Source organism: Nicotiana tomentosiformis, chromosome 10 (genome assembly GCF_000390325.3).
Source record: "Nicotiana tomentosiformis chromosome 10, ASM39032v3, whole genome shotgun sequence".
NCBI lineage: Eukaryota > Viridiplantae > Streptophyta > Magnoliopsida > Solanales > Solanaceae > Nicotiana > Nicotiana tomentosiformis.
This window is the reverse complement of record NC_090821.1, coordinates 56,442,491-56,459,181: the sequence shown is the minus strand read 5'-3', so window position 1 is coordinate 56,459,181 and position 16,691 is coordinate 56,442,491. Positions and strand designations below refer to the sequence as shown.

At 39.2% G+C, this 16,691-nt stretch overlaps 2 protein-coding genes across 2 annotated transcripts; one reads left to right on the top strand and one right to left on the bottom strand.

Annotated features, from left to right (window-relative positions):
- Positions 1-1,847: 1,847 nt before the first annotated feature.
- On the bottom strand, positions 1,848-2,717 carry LOC104097755 (uncharacterized). The gene has a single exon (XM_009604371.4). The coding sequence runs from the start codon at positions 2,604-2,606 to the stop codon at positions 2,118-2,120; it is 489 nt and encodes a 162-aa protein (XP_009602666.1). The 5' UTR covers positions 2,607-2,717; the 3' UTR covers positions 1,848-2,117.
- Positions 2,718-14,578: 11,861 nt separating this feature from the next.
- Positions 14,579-16,433, top strand: LOC138900212 (uncharacterized). The gene is made up of 2 exons (XM_070186932.1): positions 14,579-14,663; positions 15,322-16,433. The coding sequence occupies exons 1-2, from the start codon at positions 14,579-14,581 to the stop codon at positions 16,431-16,433; spliced, it is 1,197 nt and encodes a 398-aa protein (XP_070043033.1).
- The last annotated feature ends 258 nt before the right edge of the window (positions 16,434-16,691 follow it).

Genomic DNA, 16,691 nt, shown 5'->3' with positions numbered 1-16,691 from the left:
CGTATTATTTTTTCGAAAGTTAAGATGTTTGATATAGCTTATATAAGAAAAAAGGTTTTTTTGAGATGAAGTAAAATTAGAAATAATTTTTGAAAAGCAAAAAATATAAGTCCTTGCCATAAATACTTTCGAGAAAAATATACTTAAATATTTTTTAAAAACTTGATGAAATAATAATTACTGCTCAAAAGTACTATTCAAATTAATTAATCAATTACAAACTACTTCTTACTAAAAATATTTTTTTGAAAACCATTTTTAAAAAAATTACATTTCAAAAATCAGTTTGGCCAAACAGGTTGTAAGTATGGCTTGCTATGGGTTTAGTTTTTTAGTATTAAACTACAGCCTGTTTGGACGGTTGTTACTCATCATGTATTTTATTGTGTTGTATTATATTGTATTGTATCATTTTATACATATAATGTTTGAATTGATTGTAATGTTTGCGGTTGTTAAATAACATTTTGCTGTTTGATTTGACTGTATCGTACTGTACTGTAACTGATAAGTTTACTAAAATACCCTCAATTATTTAAATATTAAATTTATTAAGAATTATGCATAAAAATAATTTTAAAAAACCTCTTTCTACTAATTTATCACCAAATATGTCTTATAAATAGATTAAGCAATTAAATTCATGCAAATTCTAACAAAATTAGCAATTTTAAGTTACAACTTGTTTGGATGGTTGTTACATATTGTTTTATAATGTATCGTATTGTATTGTACTATATCGTTTGATAAATACAATATTTGGATAGATTGTATCGTTTGCCGTCGTTTTATGATATCACGCACCAGTAATATGAAGAATAGACTTGCAAAATTATAAAGAAAAATTATGATACGGGTTAAAATTATTGTATAAAAAGGCAGTGTAAATGATAAAATAAAATTATTTAATAATAATGAAGGGTGAGATAGAGAAAAAGACAAGATAACGACACGACCACACTAAATCGACCGTTACATAAAGTAGTACATTTCGTCGTTACGTAACGACGGATTTAACGATGCGATATAATAAAATTTAAGTAACAATCAAAACAAATATTGTATTTAAAGTAACAATACGATACAATATAATAGGTAACAATCATCCAAACATGCTATTAGAGTTGGAAGTGTTAGAAGTTATGGAAAAAAGAGACCGAAGACAAAGTAGGTTATCGATGGGAGATTTTGAATTAAAATGAAAAAAGATAAATGATAAAAATAGAAATATGAAGTAATAAGTTAGGACATAATTGAAAAAAAAAATAGAAAATAATCACACCGCACTAAATCGGTTGTTTCAAAAAATAAGACTTTTTATTGTTCCAAACAATGAATTAGCAATACAATACAATCAATTTTAATGAACAATCAAAACAAACATTATTTTGAGATACCTACAATACGATACAAATAGAAATATGAAGTAATAAGTTAGGACATAATTAAAAAGAAAAATAGAAAATAATCACACCGCGCTAAATCGATTGTTTCAAAAAATAGGACAAATAGGACTTTTCATTATTCTAGACAATAAATTTAACAATACAATACAACCGATTTTAACGAAACAATCAAAACAAACATTTACAAACATTATTTTGAAATGCAAAAACAATACGATAATGAGTAACAACCATCCAAACAAGCTGTTAGGGCAACTAGCTGGGTTTTGCTAAGATGTGGATTTGTAGTTTTCATTGGTGATTAATAAAAGCCTTTAATTACAACCAAAAAAAGAAGTGTTTCTATCTTTTCCAACTCGATATACTCGCACAAAATAAGATGGAAGAAATATTGTAAAATTAAAATTGCTGGAAATGATGGTTTAAAAAATGTCAAGGGCATAAATGGAAAGAGACCTTCCATATAACGAATCACTTTTTTACCTTCTACATTAATGCTAAGTAATATTCTAACCCGAGAAGGGATACTTTGGGGAATATACAAAGATGAGCGAACTGGGGCATAATTAGAGAAACTAAAAACCTCTTCCAACTTTTCTTTTTCACCCTCATCTTACTTCTTTTTTCACTTTACACCCCCGAACATTTTCCTTTTTTCCATATCTGATATCCCCTCTCCTCAGTATTTCTAACCTAACCCTAAAATAGCACCTACATAAAAAGTTCGGACTGTAACAAAGAATAATAGTTAGCAGCTTCATCTTCAAACTCCCATAAACCATCAGCTAAAGCAAACGGAAAATCACCACCGTTGGTTTCATTTTCTTCAGCAAACGTTAAATCTACACCGTTGCTTCCATCTCCACTGGGAATACCTAGCTCATCATCAGAAGCTTCTAGAAGGTGTCTTATAACACTGTTTCTATCATCTTCTACTTCATCTTCTTTTGAAGAAATATCCGACCCGACAGAAACCGGGTCGGACTCAAACACGTCACTTGGCAGAAGTTCTTGCTGAAGGGTGGTGAAGATGTCGGACCCAGAAACCGGGTCGGATTCAAACCCGTATTCTTCCTCTTCAAGAATGGAGAGGATATCATTATATGATGATTTATGGCGCTTTATATTATTATCTTCACAGAAATTTCCTTGGGATTCTTCTTCTCTTGAACGTTTAATTGATTGAGTCGACTCAGCCATTTTTAAAAAAAAAATGTAAAACTGATAGACTTCGAAAAAGCAATGAAAATGGAGAAATTTAGAGAGAGAAAGGTGAAGGGATGAGGAGAGAGAAGGGGGTATGGAAGGGATTATATAGAGGGAAGGAATAAGTGGAGTTGCGGTCAAAATGGGTGAAATGAGAGAAAAGTGACAATATTTTAATAATATTTTACTTTGTTTTAATTATTCAAAGGTACAGATGAGATAGATATTCAGATTTCTGATTTCTGACAGATAGAAATACTTTATTTTATTTTTTGAGAAAAATAAAATATTGGCAAGACCAAGAAAAGTGGGGACCAGCGGTAGACTAAAGCAATATATAATCAACTGATTCAATTGAATTAAACTTTGTTTTTAATACATTTTTCTGGCGTCCGCCCTACACCCACTACACATTAACTTCGATTAATTGAAATTTACATCATGTAAGACATACTAAAAGCAGAATCGAAACCAAAAAGTGAAACCTCTAAAAATTTACCCACACGTCATATACTTATATTATACTAAATTAATAAATACATGTATTAAACATAAACATCTACGTGAATATTATTATTTTTCGAGATTCAAACTATGCAAATTTTGACTAATATTTAAAATATGCTTTTTATAATATTGATATGAGAAGAATTATAGCTTGTAGCTTATAGTATTTTTATATAATTTTTTAATATTTAAGTTAACTATGATAAATTAATGTATTTTACCGTAAACATTTCTATGACAGATTACAGAGGGGGTTTGGTGTTTGTAAGGATGCCTAACAAAAGCAAAGAGTGATAGAAAAAGTTAGAAGAGTTGGCTTTTGTGAGCAATAACCTCACGAGTATTCCCTAGTGGCTATAGTTGTCTACTTCTTTTTTAGCATTAAAGAAATCGACACAAATTTGTCTTTTTCTCCTATTATTTCTCATTAAATGTATTTAGGTATTTTATAAATCAGTTTTGATTAAAAGATTCCTACGGCACGTACGCGACACAAAGTACATCGAAGAGACAAGTACGTCGAGTTAAAAGGTTTTATGAAGAGTTCATCTTCGTTTGCTTTTAGTATTATAGAATATTTTCTTTTGTACTTGCTCATTAATTACCAATATAACCTAAAATATCTCGGGAAAAAAAAATATGTTAGCCGAAAAATCGGACAACGTTAGATTTGTGTATGGTTTTAAGGATACGCGATACAATTTGATATAAATCGTGTAGAGAAATAGAATTATGTGTATTGTTGACTATGAGAATGAAAATAGTGAGCAAAAAGAATGAATAAGATAAAGTAAAACAAGCACAAAGGGATATCTTTCAATATAAGAATTGATCTTTTGTTGCGGTGTGTTCACCTTGCTTACAATCCATGTCCTTCTTTATAGCAGAGGAGTCCTATTTTATATACAATAAACAATGCGTTAGTGTAGAGCCCATGATGTATTGTCTTTTTCTTGATTTCCGCCAAGATGCTCTCCCATAGTGCGGTTGCAACGGCCCTAGTCCGCGAGCTCGATACTGGCTCGAGCTTGGTGTTGGATCGAGCCTTCGGTCTTGGCCCGAGCTCGATTCTGACTTGGGGTCTCGGTATTCGGGATGAGTGTTGGTCGATCCATGCATCCTCGATAATCTCCGCTTTGCCTCGTAGTTCGACTTGGATATGGGCTCGATAATGATATCGAGCTTGTTATTGATCGGTCTTAGAGTTCGAAGCTCGCCGCCCTTACTTCGGACCTCGACCGAGCTTGCCATGCAGATATCCTTTGATCGAAACATTATCGTCTTTATACTGACTCAAATCGGTTTCGGCCGTATACAAATAGTCCCCTCGTTTCTCGAAAAAAGATGTGGCGAGAAACGATATGATTTCTCAGTAGCTCGATCGGATATACACTGACGTTTTTATCAATCCCGATCATGACGTATGTGATAGCTGTCCCATCGGTTCGGTTTTACGGAGGCATTTAGTGTGTCAGACGGTGGTCGGCCACTTCTGATATTAAAGCGTCATTACTTCAATCTATAAATAGCCTTTCCTTCCATCATTGATCCTTTTTACGTTTTCAATATTCCAAATTTTGCAAGTTCCTTTTCGTCTTTTCTGAGTTTTCTGCCTGTAAACCTGCGAGTTTTACAGCGAACTCTTCCTTAGAACACCAAATACTTTCGTTCTTTGTTTGCAAAATTTTAAATGGCAATAACGTCCAAAACTGTTCCGCAAAACGAGACTGCCTCTTTATCTCAACCTGCTGGTGGCGAGGATGTGGAAGAGCCCCGCCCTGAGGAATTCGTTCCGGTTGGGTGTTCAACCGTAGGCGATTTTAAAATTGAAAAGCCTTCTCCGAGACCGGGTTGGTGTGAGCCGATGTCCAGGTACCAATGTTCAATCACCGAAAAAGTTCTCGATAAAGTCATACAAGAATGCAACTGGGATAATAAATTCGTAGTAGTCCCATCGCCCGATGAATCAATTATTACCTATGTCTAAGGGTTCTAAGTGTTTATACTTATCCTTTCACGTTGGGACCCCTAGATTCTGTCATCGTTGCCTTTTGTAAGAGGTACGATGTGATCCTCAGCCAAATCCACCCTTCCTTTTGGAGGATAGTGATTCTTCTTCGATTTTTCTCGAGCAAGGTCGAGGGGCGTATCTTCACCCTCGATCATCTTATGCGTCTTTACAGTCCCTGACTTTATCGAGGAGGACTGATCAAGCTTGCTCGCGGAGCAACCAAAGCTCCATTCTCAAGCATAGACGAGACTCGGGATCGGGGTTGGATGGGCCGTTTTGTTCGAATCAGAACCTTGGATCTGATCCCTGCCGATGACTTGCCATTTCCCGAGAAATGGAACATGAGCCGTGAGTAAACGTTTCTCGTTGCCCATTTTGATTTTGTGATTGCTTTCTATTTCGTTGATCCATTTTCCTTACCAGAGCTGTAGCTCGAATGCCGGAACCGATCCCGGATCTTAGACAATGGGTCGAAAGCCTGGTGTTGCAGAGACCGTACTCTGAGCATGCTTGGGTCAAATTATCAAAGGGTCGATGGGAGGCCAGTAGTCATGGTAAATCTTTTTGTCAATTTTGTCTCTTCATTGATTTGTATAGTAAATCTCCCTCTTCCCTTTTGTAGGACTTGGAAAAGATGTAGTTATGAGGCCGCCATCTGGTGGAGAAGAAGTTCATGTCCTGAAGCAGGTGAAAGAAAGGAAGAGAAAAGACATATCGGGCTCCCCGAGCTCGAAAAAGAAGAAACCGGCTAAGAGATCTCGAAAGCCGAAGGGGGCCCTGGTGTTATATATTCGGAAACGGTCCGCCATTCAAGGAATGAGCCCGAAGAAGGAGAGGAGAATTTAGCCTGCGTACGGGCCAATGTTGTGATTCAACAGTCTTTCAATTTGGTGGAAGTAGATCGGGGAACCTTGGACATAATCCCAAAAGAAACCGAGATTATCCCTTCTCGAGCTAAGATGATTGGAAAAGATACCGAGGGTGGATCTTCTCAGGCAGTAGAAGATATTTCAGGGAATGAGTTCAGGATAGTTGACATTGGCGGATCCCCTTAAATTTCGGATGTTATGATTCGAGAGGCCATCATGTTGGAGGATCGGTCCTATGAGGGTATTCAGGAATCGGCTGATATCCACGGTTTTCTGGAGAGGCTCGAGTCAGGTGCCTCGGAGGAGGTTACCAGTTTCGATGGAATGCTGGTACCCAAAAAGGCATCGTGGTCGGGTTCCACCGAGCCTTCATCAATTCATAAACTGGTGGACCGATATCCGGCCCCGAGTATCGATCCCGACCGAAGGTGGAAGATAGTGCTTTCCGTACCTGCGGATACCCGAATTTTTTCTTCCCCTATGGGGATTGCCAGTTACCTTCGGTCCTTGGTGACCGAAGAAGATCAATTAGAGATGAATGCGGTGGGGCCCTCCTGTCTCTTCAACGAGGCCCAACATGCTTTGAATCGGGTAACTCTGATGGCGTTTTTGCCGCCTCTTTTACACAGAGTTATAGGTAATTCTAATGTTTCTCCTTTTGTTTGTAGGCTTCGGTGTTGCATCACAAGGCTTTTCTTCGAATCAGGGAGGAGCATGATGTCGAAGTTCGGAGCCTCACTGAGAAGGGTGACTTGTACAAGCTTCTTAGTGAAAAACTTCTAGCAGATTTGACAGCGGCTCGGGAAGAGCATGAGGAGATGGCTGAGCAGGTATTCCGAATATTCCATGATAGTGAAGATGAAAAAGAGATAACCACTAACGATCTGATTTTGCAGGTTTGGCAGAGGATCGAGCAGATCGGATGGCTTAACTCACAGGTAGATGCGCTACTGGCCGAGGCAGAAGAATTTAAAAAGTGTATGGATAACCTTGCCTCGAAAAAGGAAACCGTCGAAGCTCAGTTGGACCTATCAGATGCCCAACTTCGATCCGCGAAAGAAAATACTTTGGGGCTGATCGAAAAGATGAAAGAGCTTCAGCATCTGTTGGATTTGGCTAGTTTAGATAAAGGATATTTGGCCAAAAAACTCAAAGTGGCCAGATCTGAAGTGGTCGAGGCCAACAAAAGAGCCGATGCCAAAGTGGCTCACTTCAGGATCGATGTCGAGGTTAATCAAGCCAAAGCAGCGAGCATGGTCGAATATGTAAAGTGGCAGGCTCGGAGAGAGGCTCTCGAGGGGGTCAGAGCTTAGGGCTTCGATGTTGGGGCCGAGATTGAAGTCGCCAGGGTGGAGAAGAACAGAGCTCGGAGGTTGGCCTTTCTTGAGGAGGACTCCGATGACTCGGGGGAGTCTGAAGACGAGGACGATGCCGAGAATAGGGCCTCTGATGAAGATTGAGTTATTTTGGGCCTTAGGTCAATCGCTGCGTTCTTTTAATACCGCTTTCGGTTTTTGTATGAAGAACTTCCTTTTGGAAGAGTAGCCGCCTCTGTACAAAAAAATTGTAAATATAAATCTTTCTTCTTTTTAAAGAAAAAAAGCCTTTCAAACTGAATAAATAGTTTGAATTTAAATCTCTGTTGCCTTCGGGCCTTGTGGGTAGTCCCCTTCGCTTTATCGGGCTCGAACATCCTTCAGCTTAAATAGTCAAGTGTTCGTTTTAATTCGAAGAAATGAGTATTTTTGCTCGAAATCAAAATAAAAGTAGCACGCATGCTTAGTAATAGAGTGAATGATTCAAACTCGATGCAATGCAGCACGTAGGCGTAATGGTTGAAGTAGCCCGTAGGCTTAGTGGTCGAGTGAGTACTTGCTCGAACTCGAAATAAAAGCAGCTCATAGGCTTAGTAGTGGAGTGAATGATTCGAACTCGAAATAATGTAGCCCGTAGGCGTAATGGTTGAGTGGGTGAATGATTCGAACTCGAAATAAAGTAGCATGTAGGCTTTAGTAGTCGAGTGAATGATTCGAACTCGAAATAATGTAGCCCGCAGGCATCATGGTCGAGTGAGTGCTTGCTCGAACTCGAAAAAGTAGCCTGTAGGCTTTAGTAGTCGAGCGAATGATTCGAACTCGAAATAATGTATCCCGTAGGCGTCATGGTCGAGTGAGTACTTGCTCGAACTCGAAAAAGTAGCCCGTAGGCTTTAGTAGTTAAGTGAATGATTCGTACTCGAAATAAAGTAGCATGTAGGCTTTAGTAGTCGAGTGAATGATTCGAACTCGAAATAATATAGCCTGCAGGCGTCATGGTCAAGTGAGTGCTTACTCGAACTCGAAAAAGTAGCCCGTAGGCTTTAGTAGTCGAGTGAATGATTCGAACTCGAAATAATGTAGCCCGTAGGCGTCATGGTCGAGTGAGTGCTTGCTCGAACTCGAAAAAGTAGCCCGTAGGCTTTAGTAGTCAAAGTAGCCCGTAGGCTTTAGTAGTCAAAGTAGCCCGTAGGCTTTAGTAGTCGAGTGAATGATTCGAACTCGAAATAAAGTAGCCAGTAGGCGTAATGGTTGAGTGAGTGCTTGCTCGAACTCGAAAAAGTAGCCCATAGGCTTTAGTAGTCAAAGTAGCCCGTAGGATTTAGTAGTCGAGTGAATGATTCGAACTCAAAATAAAGTAGCTCGTAGGCATCATGATCGAGTTAGCGCTTGCTCGAACTCGAAAAAGTAGCCCGTAGGCTTTAGTAGTCGATTGAATAATTCGAACTCGAAATAATATAGCCCGTAGGCGTCATGGTCGAGTGAGTGCTTGCTCGAACTCGAAAAATTAGCCTGTAGGCTTTAGTAGTCGAGTGAATGATTCGAACTAGAAATAATGTAGCCCGTAGGCATCATGGTCGAGTGAGTGCTTGCTCGAACTCGAAAAAGTAGCCCGTAGGCTTTAGTAGTCGAGTGAATGATTCGAACTCAAAATAATGTAGCCCGTAGGCATCATGGTCGAGTGAGTGCTTGCTCGAACTCGATCCTGTTTGCATAATAAATCTTGAACATAGAATATTGGTAAAGAAGAGGGCTCTCTTTGCAAGTCATTATACATGGGTTCATGTTTTCCGTCAGGGTTCGGGCAAACTACATAAGCATGGTTCGTTTTGACCATTTGGCTCTTACAACGTTTCCTGTTGAGACACTGTTTGTCATGAAATAACGAAGTAACTTCCTTTGCACCGAACTTGATAATCGTCACAGATGCGTTCAATGATAAAGCCCCCTAGTATACGAGGTTGATTTTAAAGAGGCCTCGGATACTCAGCAGTAGTACCGTTTCCGCTATATGACTGGTATCGATCTCTGGTCGATTTTTTCTTTTTCGTAACGGACCCAGAAATCAACTGGTCATCTTCGACTCTTATTTTGGATTGATATCGATTATGCACATCGGTCCAAGTAATAGCTGGGTACTCGATCAGATTTTGCTTCAGCCGCCGTGAAGCCATCGAGCTCCGCTCGTTTAGACCTTGAGTGAAAGCTTGAACAGCCCAATCATCTGTGACTGGTGGCAGATCCATTCGTTCCATTTGAAAACGAGCTACGAACTCTCTTAACATCTCGTTATCCTTTTGTATTACCTTGAACAGGTCCGACTTTCTAGTTTCGATCTTTATGGCTCCGGCATGTGCTTTTACGAAGCAATCTACAAGCATAGCAAAAGAATCAATAGAGTTAGATGGTAAATTATGATACCATACCATTGCCCCCTTTGACAAGGTTTCACCAAATTTTTTCAATAATACAGATTCGATCTCATCATCTTCCAAATCATTGCCCTTGATGGCATACATGTAAGAAGTGACGTGCTCGTTGGGGTCGGTCGTTCCGTTATATTTAGGTATTTCGGGCATACAGAATTTATTGGGGATTGGTTTTGGGGCTGCACTCGAGGGAAAAGGCTTTTGAATGAATTTCTTCAATTCTAGCCCTTTTATCATTGGTGGAGCTCCCGGGATCTGATCGACCCTGGAATTATATGTTTCTACTTTTTTATTGTTGGCTTCACCTCGTTTTGTGAGTTTCTCGGGCAATTTAGTAATTTCGGGAGTAGTTCCCGATTCTGGCTCATTTGACTTCACTATGGCTGGTTCCGTTCTGTGGGTGATTTCTCGAAGTGGATTGGGCTCCGGCCTGCTTTGTTCCTGAGTTTGGCTCTGTAACTGAGCTATCGCTATTTGCTAGGTTTGTAACATCTCGAAGATCTTCCGTAAGTTGACTCCGATCTCCTCCACGTTATGGGTGTCTCGAGCTACGGATCGAGCACCGCCCTGAAGGGCCACTTGTAAATTGACATCTAGCGGTACTTCGACTCGAGCTTCGGTGACATCGTTAATTTGCCTTCTGGCCCTGGGTGTCAAGTTATTGGTTTCATCTTGAAGGTCGGCTTCGTGGTCGATAGGCAAAGCCATCAATCGAGGGTTTGTCATTGTTGATCTGAAGTTGTAGACTCGCGTGTACTTTAGATTTGTATCAAACGATCACTCTTACACTTAGCCCCACGGTGGGCGCCAAACTGTTTACCCGAAAAATCGGATAACATTAGATTTGTGTGTGGTTCTAAGGATACGCGATACAATTTAATATAAAAATCGTGTAGAGAAATAGAACTGTGTGTATTGTTGACTATGAGAATGAAAATAGTGAGTAAAAAGAATGAACAAGATAAAGTAAAACAAGCACAAGGGGATATCTTTCAATATAAGAAGTGATATTTTGTTGCGGTATGTTCACCTTGCTTACAATCCATGTCCCCTTTTATAGCAGAGGAGTCCTATTTTATATACAATAAATAATGCGTTAGTGGAGAGCCCATGATGTATTGTCTTTTCCTTGATTTCTGCCAAGATGCTCTCCCATAGTGAGGTTGCAACGACCCTAGTCCGCGAGCTCGATACTGGCTCGAGCCTTCGGCTTTGGCCCGAGCTCGATTCTGACTTGGGGTCTCGGTATTCGGGATGAGTGTTGGTCGGTCCATGCATCCTATATAATCTCCGCTTTGCCTCGTAGTTCGACTTGGATATGGACTCGATAATGATATCGAGCTTATCATTGATCGGTTTTAGAGCTCGAAGTTCATCGCCCTTACTTCGGACCTCAACCGAGCTTGCCATACAGATATCCTTTGATCGAAACATTATCGTCTCTATCGGTCCGTACGACTGAGTCAAATCGGTTTCGACCGTATATAGATAGTCCCCTCGTTTCTCGAAAAAGGATATGGCGAGAAACGATATGATTTTCAGTAGCTCGATCGGATATACACTGACGTTTTTATCGATCCCGATCATGACGTATGTGATAGCTGTCCCATCGGTTCGATTTTACCGAGGCATTTTGTGTGTTAGACGGTGGTCGGCCACCTCTGATATTGAACCGTCATTACTTCAATCTACAAATAGCCTTTCCTTCCATCATTTATCTTTTTTACGTTTTCAATCTTCCAAATTTTGCAAATTTCTTTTCGTCTTTTCTAAGTTTTCTGCATGTAAACCTGCGAGTTTTACTGCGAACTCTTCCTTAGAACACCAAATACTTCCGTTTTTTGTTTGCGAAATTTTCAATGGCAAAAACGTCCAAAATTGTTCCGCAAAAAGAGAGCGCCTTTTCATCTCGACCTGCTGGTGGAGAGGATATGGAAGAGCCCCGCTCTGAGGAATTCATTCCGGTTGGGTGTTCGACCGTAGACGATTTTAAAATTGAAAAGCCTTCTCCGAGACCGGGTCGGTGTGAACCGATGTCCATGTACCAATGTTCAATCACCGAAAAAGTTCTCGATAAAGTCATACAATAATGCAACTAGGATAATAAATTCGTAGTAATCCCATCGCCCGATGAATCAATTATTACCGATAATCTCCGCGTTGCCTCGTAGTTCGACTTGGATATGGGCTCGATAATGATATCGAACTTGTCATTGATCGGTCTTAGAGCTCGAAACTCGCCGCCCTTACTTCGGACCTCGACCGAGCTTGCCATGCAAATATCCTTTGATCGAAACATTATCCTCTCTATCGGTCCATACGACTGACTCAAATCGGTTTCGACCGTATACAAAATACTCTCAAAAGTGAAGCCGAGTACTACTACATGTTGTGTCGCGAGATGACACAAAGAAATGATATCATAAAATAGTTTAACTTTTATATAATAATAGTGTGAAAATATATTTTTTTGTGTTATTTTACCATTAAAATTATTTTTCATAATTAATAAATTTAATTGCCTAAAAAATAAGTTCCAAAGTTATAATTATTAGAAAGAAAAAAAAGCTTTACTAATTTCTAATATGCTATTTCAACTTATTTAAATTTGAGAAATAATTGGGTCAGGATAGTTATAATTGTAAAAATGAAAAAAAGAAGATACATACCATCAAGAAAAATGGTGAGAAATATGAGATTATTCCGCTCTTATCAAAAGGTCTTAAGTTCTAGATTTCAAAATGAGAAAATTCTGATAAAAAATGATTTTCCCTTAAATGAATCCAACACAACAAGAATTTGAATTATTAGATTTTTGGATATGCGACAAGAAAGGCAGATTAGACCTTATAGCACTAGTGTTTATGATGCTGAATATAATTATGTATAAAATTAATTAAAAAATTAATAAATAATACGTTTTAATACAGAATTTAAAAATAAAATATATTTAACACTAAAAATTTTAAAAAATTAAAATAATGAATTCTCGAGTCCCTTGGTATGGAACCGCCTTTGTTAGGGAGCGTTTTATCCTCAATATAAAATTTTCTGACACAAATCCAATTTTAATCGGGTGTCAATATGAATACAACCAAAAATAATAATGAATTCGCTTCTCTGCTACATGCATGATAATTGACAGAAACCTAGCATGCCAACTAAAAGTAAAGTAAAAAATACTCGTTGGAAAAAGAAATAAATAAATACACAAAATAGACTATAAGACTGGTTAAAAAGCCAGTCCCCGACAGAAGATATGGAATCAATCAATACATAATCTTTGAATTTATTTCTTTTTCTTTTGTGTTCTCGTGTTCCAATGTAATGTAAATAAAACAAGAAACATAAAGACTTCACCAATCTCCATATGTACAAAAGTACAAGAGCCTACGAGTCTTTTATTGCAGTAGCATCTTTCCTTTGTTATTCAACTAGGGTTAAAGGCAGCAAGAGAAATATTTAACTTCAAAACATATGATATAAATAGCTTATTCTAGAGGAAGCTTTAGTGTTTATTTTTACGGTTCAAATAAATTATACAAAAATAAATTACACAAAAATAATTTTATCATTGTTATATTATTCAACTAGGGTTACAAAGAAAAAACGAGTGGTGGAGATTGAATCCCGAGGGCTCCGTATGGAGGGTCATGATGATATTTTGTTTTGTGGAGTCAACTTTTTTTTGCCGACGTACGTGGATCTAGAAACCAGGCTGCAGGCAGAATCATTGAGGTAATCGACAAAAAGGGGAGAGATTGATTTTGATTTTGATATTTTAGTTTCTAGAAATATGGGGCCGGAGAATTATTGGAGAGAGTTGATCAGGCATATGATGTAGCTTGAACTTACTAAAGGCATAACCTTTGTTAAAAGAATATAGAAATAAAAATAAATTAGGGTAAAAAGTTAGTAGGTAGTTGAGTCTATTTCTTTTTCGTACCTGTAATATTAGTATTGTTTTTGCATTCTAATATTCTTAGTTCTCTATTATTACATGTTATTTCTTTCGCTTCGGTACCTTGTCATCTTTTTTAGTTTTTACTGCTGCTTATAGTCATTGTTCTTTTGTCTCTTTTCTTGAGCCGAAGGTCTACCGGGAATAGTCTCTTTGCCCTTATAAGGTAAGGGTAATATTTGCTATATAGGGTAAAATATGCTATGACACGTGGTCGTCCGAGAAAGAGACACGTGGAACTCAAGACGGGAAGATGGCTAAAGACCGAAGGCAACAGTTTCGTTTGTCACCGAAAAGAATAACGCTCATAAAGATGTGATAAATGTTCTTCTCCCGATAGTATTTAATAGAGAATATTCTATGGCATTAAGAGTAGTTACTCGTTACAAGAAATTTGACATTAATGTTCATCGTTATATCTTCATCAATGCCCCTCATAATTGACATTAAAGAAGGGCATGACCCTAGGATCTTCTTCATATCTATAAATAGTGAGCTCGGCTTGTTATTGTAAAGGACACGAATTTTCTGGCAAATTCATGATATACTCTATACAAAGCTCAATCTAATCTTATCTTCTTATTTCTTGATTTTCTCTGTTGTTGTGCCCGAAAATCCTTTCCTGGAATTGTTGCTTCTGCTATTTCGTCTATATCCTAAGGCTAAGTATTGTGCAATTTTTCGATTATTTATTTATTTCAGGATCAAATTAATTCACTTATCTAGAAACCACATATAAATTCAACTATACCATTTTATGGGTAAACAGTTTGGCGCCCACCGTGGGGCCTAGATAGTCGTGTAATTAAATTGATCCTTGCCTTTTTTACCAATGAGTTTTGATAATTTTTGTCTTAGAAAAAATCATAAGACATGGGAGATAACATCGTTAACGACATGCACAACTCCGAGATTCGAGGGGATCAACCTCATTCTGAGGATTCAATTAGTGACACCCGTAATAAGGAGAATGACGCTACACCAATGCATGACAGGCAGTATCCTCGACATTTCGGGGGACCACTCCCGATGACGCTGATGAGGAGCATGTCATCGACGCGGTAAGGGTCTTGCAAGAGCAACATGCGATCATTCTAGGCCACCTCACGCAACAGGATAAAGTTTTGAGGGAGTTGAAGCAAGCACTATCGGGAGCTTCAAATAATGCAAACAGACGAGATCTGATTCCTCCTGGGTTTCCCACGAATCAAACGACGCGGAGGATCGACAACAACACTCCCAGGGGTGAAATTGGCTCTGATGTGGTAGGGGAACGGATCCGGCCTCAACAACAAGAATGATCCTATCAAGAATGAACGTTTACGGTTCATGAGGGAAGTGAACGCCAGCATGGACTAGATCCCGGGTGTGCCACCAGTGCTGAAAGGTCCGGACTCAAAAAAGTATACTCAATTGTCGTACAAGCCAAGTGCAGCACCAGAGTTAATCCCGAAGCTGTTTAAAATGCCTTAAGTGCCACAGTATGACGGAACTTTAGCCCCTCACGAACTTGAAACTGTGCTGCCGAAGAAATTTGGAGAAACCCTCACGAGGGGAGCCTTGACATGGTATTCGTTGTTACCCAGCATTCCATAAATTTCTTTGAATGCTTGCAGATTCTTTCATCAAGGCTCATGGAGGGGCAAGAAAAGTAAAGGCCCGAAAGGTCGACATATTCAGGATTGCACAAGGAGAGTCCGAGTTGCTACGAGAGTTCGTAACCCGATTCCAGAAGGAGAGAATGTTGCTCCCGGCTGTCCTAGATGAATGGGCGGCTGGGGCGTTCAACAAGGGATTGAATCCGAGGAGTTCAGCCGCTTCCTGGAAATTGAAGAAAAGCCTACTCGAGTTTCAAGCAACGACCTGGGCGGATGTCCACAATCGGTACGAATCAAAAATAAGGATCAAAGTTGATCAAGTTAGTTTTCCATCGTCGACCAAAGGACGAGAAAAGAACAAGCAAAAATCAAAGTATGATTATGACGCGGATAGGCAGACTTCGAGGGGTTGGTTTTTGCCCTACGAACGAACCGAAGGCCGCATCAGAGGTTTTCGGACAGCGGACAAGTTCACCATTGACAGGAGGATTGATCGCGGTCGGAACAATCAATCATTGCAGGATAAAGAAGTGGCAGGATCGCGGGATCCTTCTTACCCCAAATTATCAGAATACAACTTCAACGTCAGTATATTGGAGTTGGTATCGGCCATGAGAAACATCAAAGAAGCACGGTTCCCAAAACCGATGAGATCTAATTCCAGTCATAGGGATCTTAACTTGTGGTGTGAATACCACGGGACGAATGGCCACCGAACAGGGGATTCTCGACATCTCTGGGAAGAAGTGGCAACATTACTGAAGAATGGTCACCTTAGAGAATTCTTGAATGATCGAGCTAAGAACAATTATGGCCATAACCGAGACAACACGGAACCCTCGAAAGCAGTAGAAGATCCCCCGCGTCAAACAATCAACATGATCTTCGGTGGGAACGAGATTAATGGGGTCACCTTTTCAGCAGCAAAGAAGATGAAAGTATCAATAACGCATAGCAAAAGGCTTCGGGAAGACGATGTCATTTTTACTGAGGAGGACGCGGACGGATTGCTGCTACCACACAACAACGCACTGGTAATTTCTTTAAATGTACTAGATTTTAAGACTAAACGTGTTCTAGTGGATCCGGGGAATTCGGCTAATATCATACAATTGAGGGTATTGGAGTAAGCTAAACTCACCGGGAGCATTATTCTGGCCACAAAACTCCTCGCCGGATTCAATCTCGCAAGTGTGACAACCCAGGGAGAATTTTTATTACTCACAAACGCTGAAGGAGTAATGAAAACAACTTTTTCGAAGAGGTAGATGGTGATATGGGATACAACATCATTCTGGGAAGGCCATGGTTGCATGAGATGAAAGTTGTACCATGCAAAGGGGGATTGAGGTAAACCCTGATAAGATCAAGGCCATAGAAGATATCCC

Bases quoted from the DNA above. Each gene is read 5' to 3' on its own strand.
- LOC104097755 (XM_009604371.4), bottom strand. From the start codon at position 2,606: ATGGCTGAGTCGACTCAATCAATTAAACGTTCAAGAGAAGAAGAATCC.
- LOC138900212 (XM_070186932.1), top strand. From the start codon at position 14,579: ATGGGAGATAACATCGTTAACGACATGCACAACTCCGAGATTCGAGGG. The intron at 14,664-15,321 runs GTAATAAGGAGA...GAATGCTTGCAG, and splicing joins GGATTCAATTAGTGACACCC to ATTCTTTCATCAAGGCTCAT.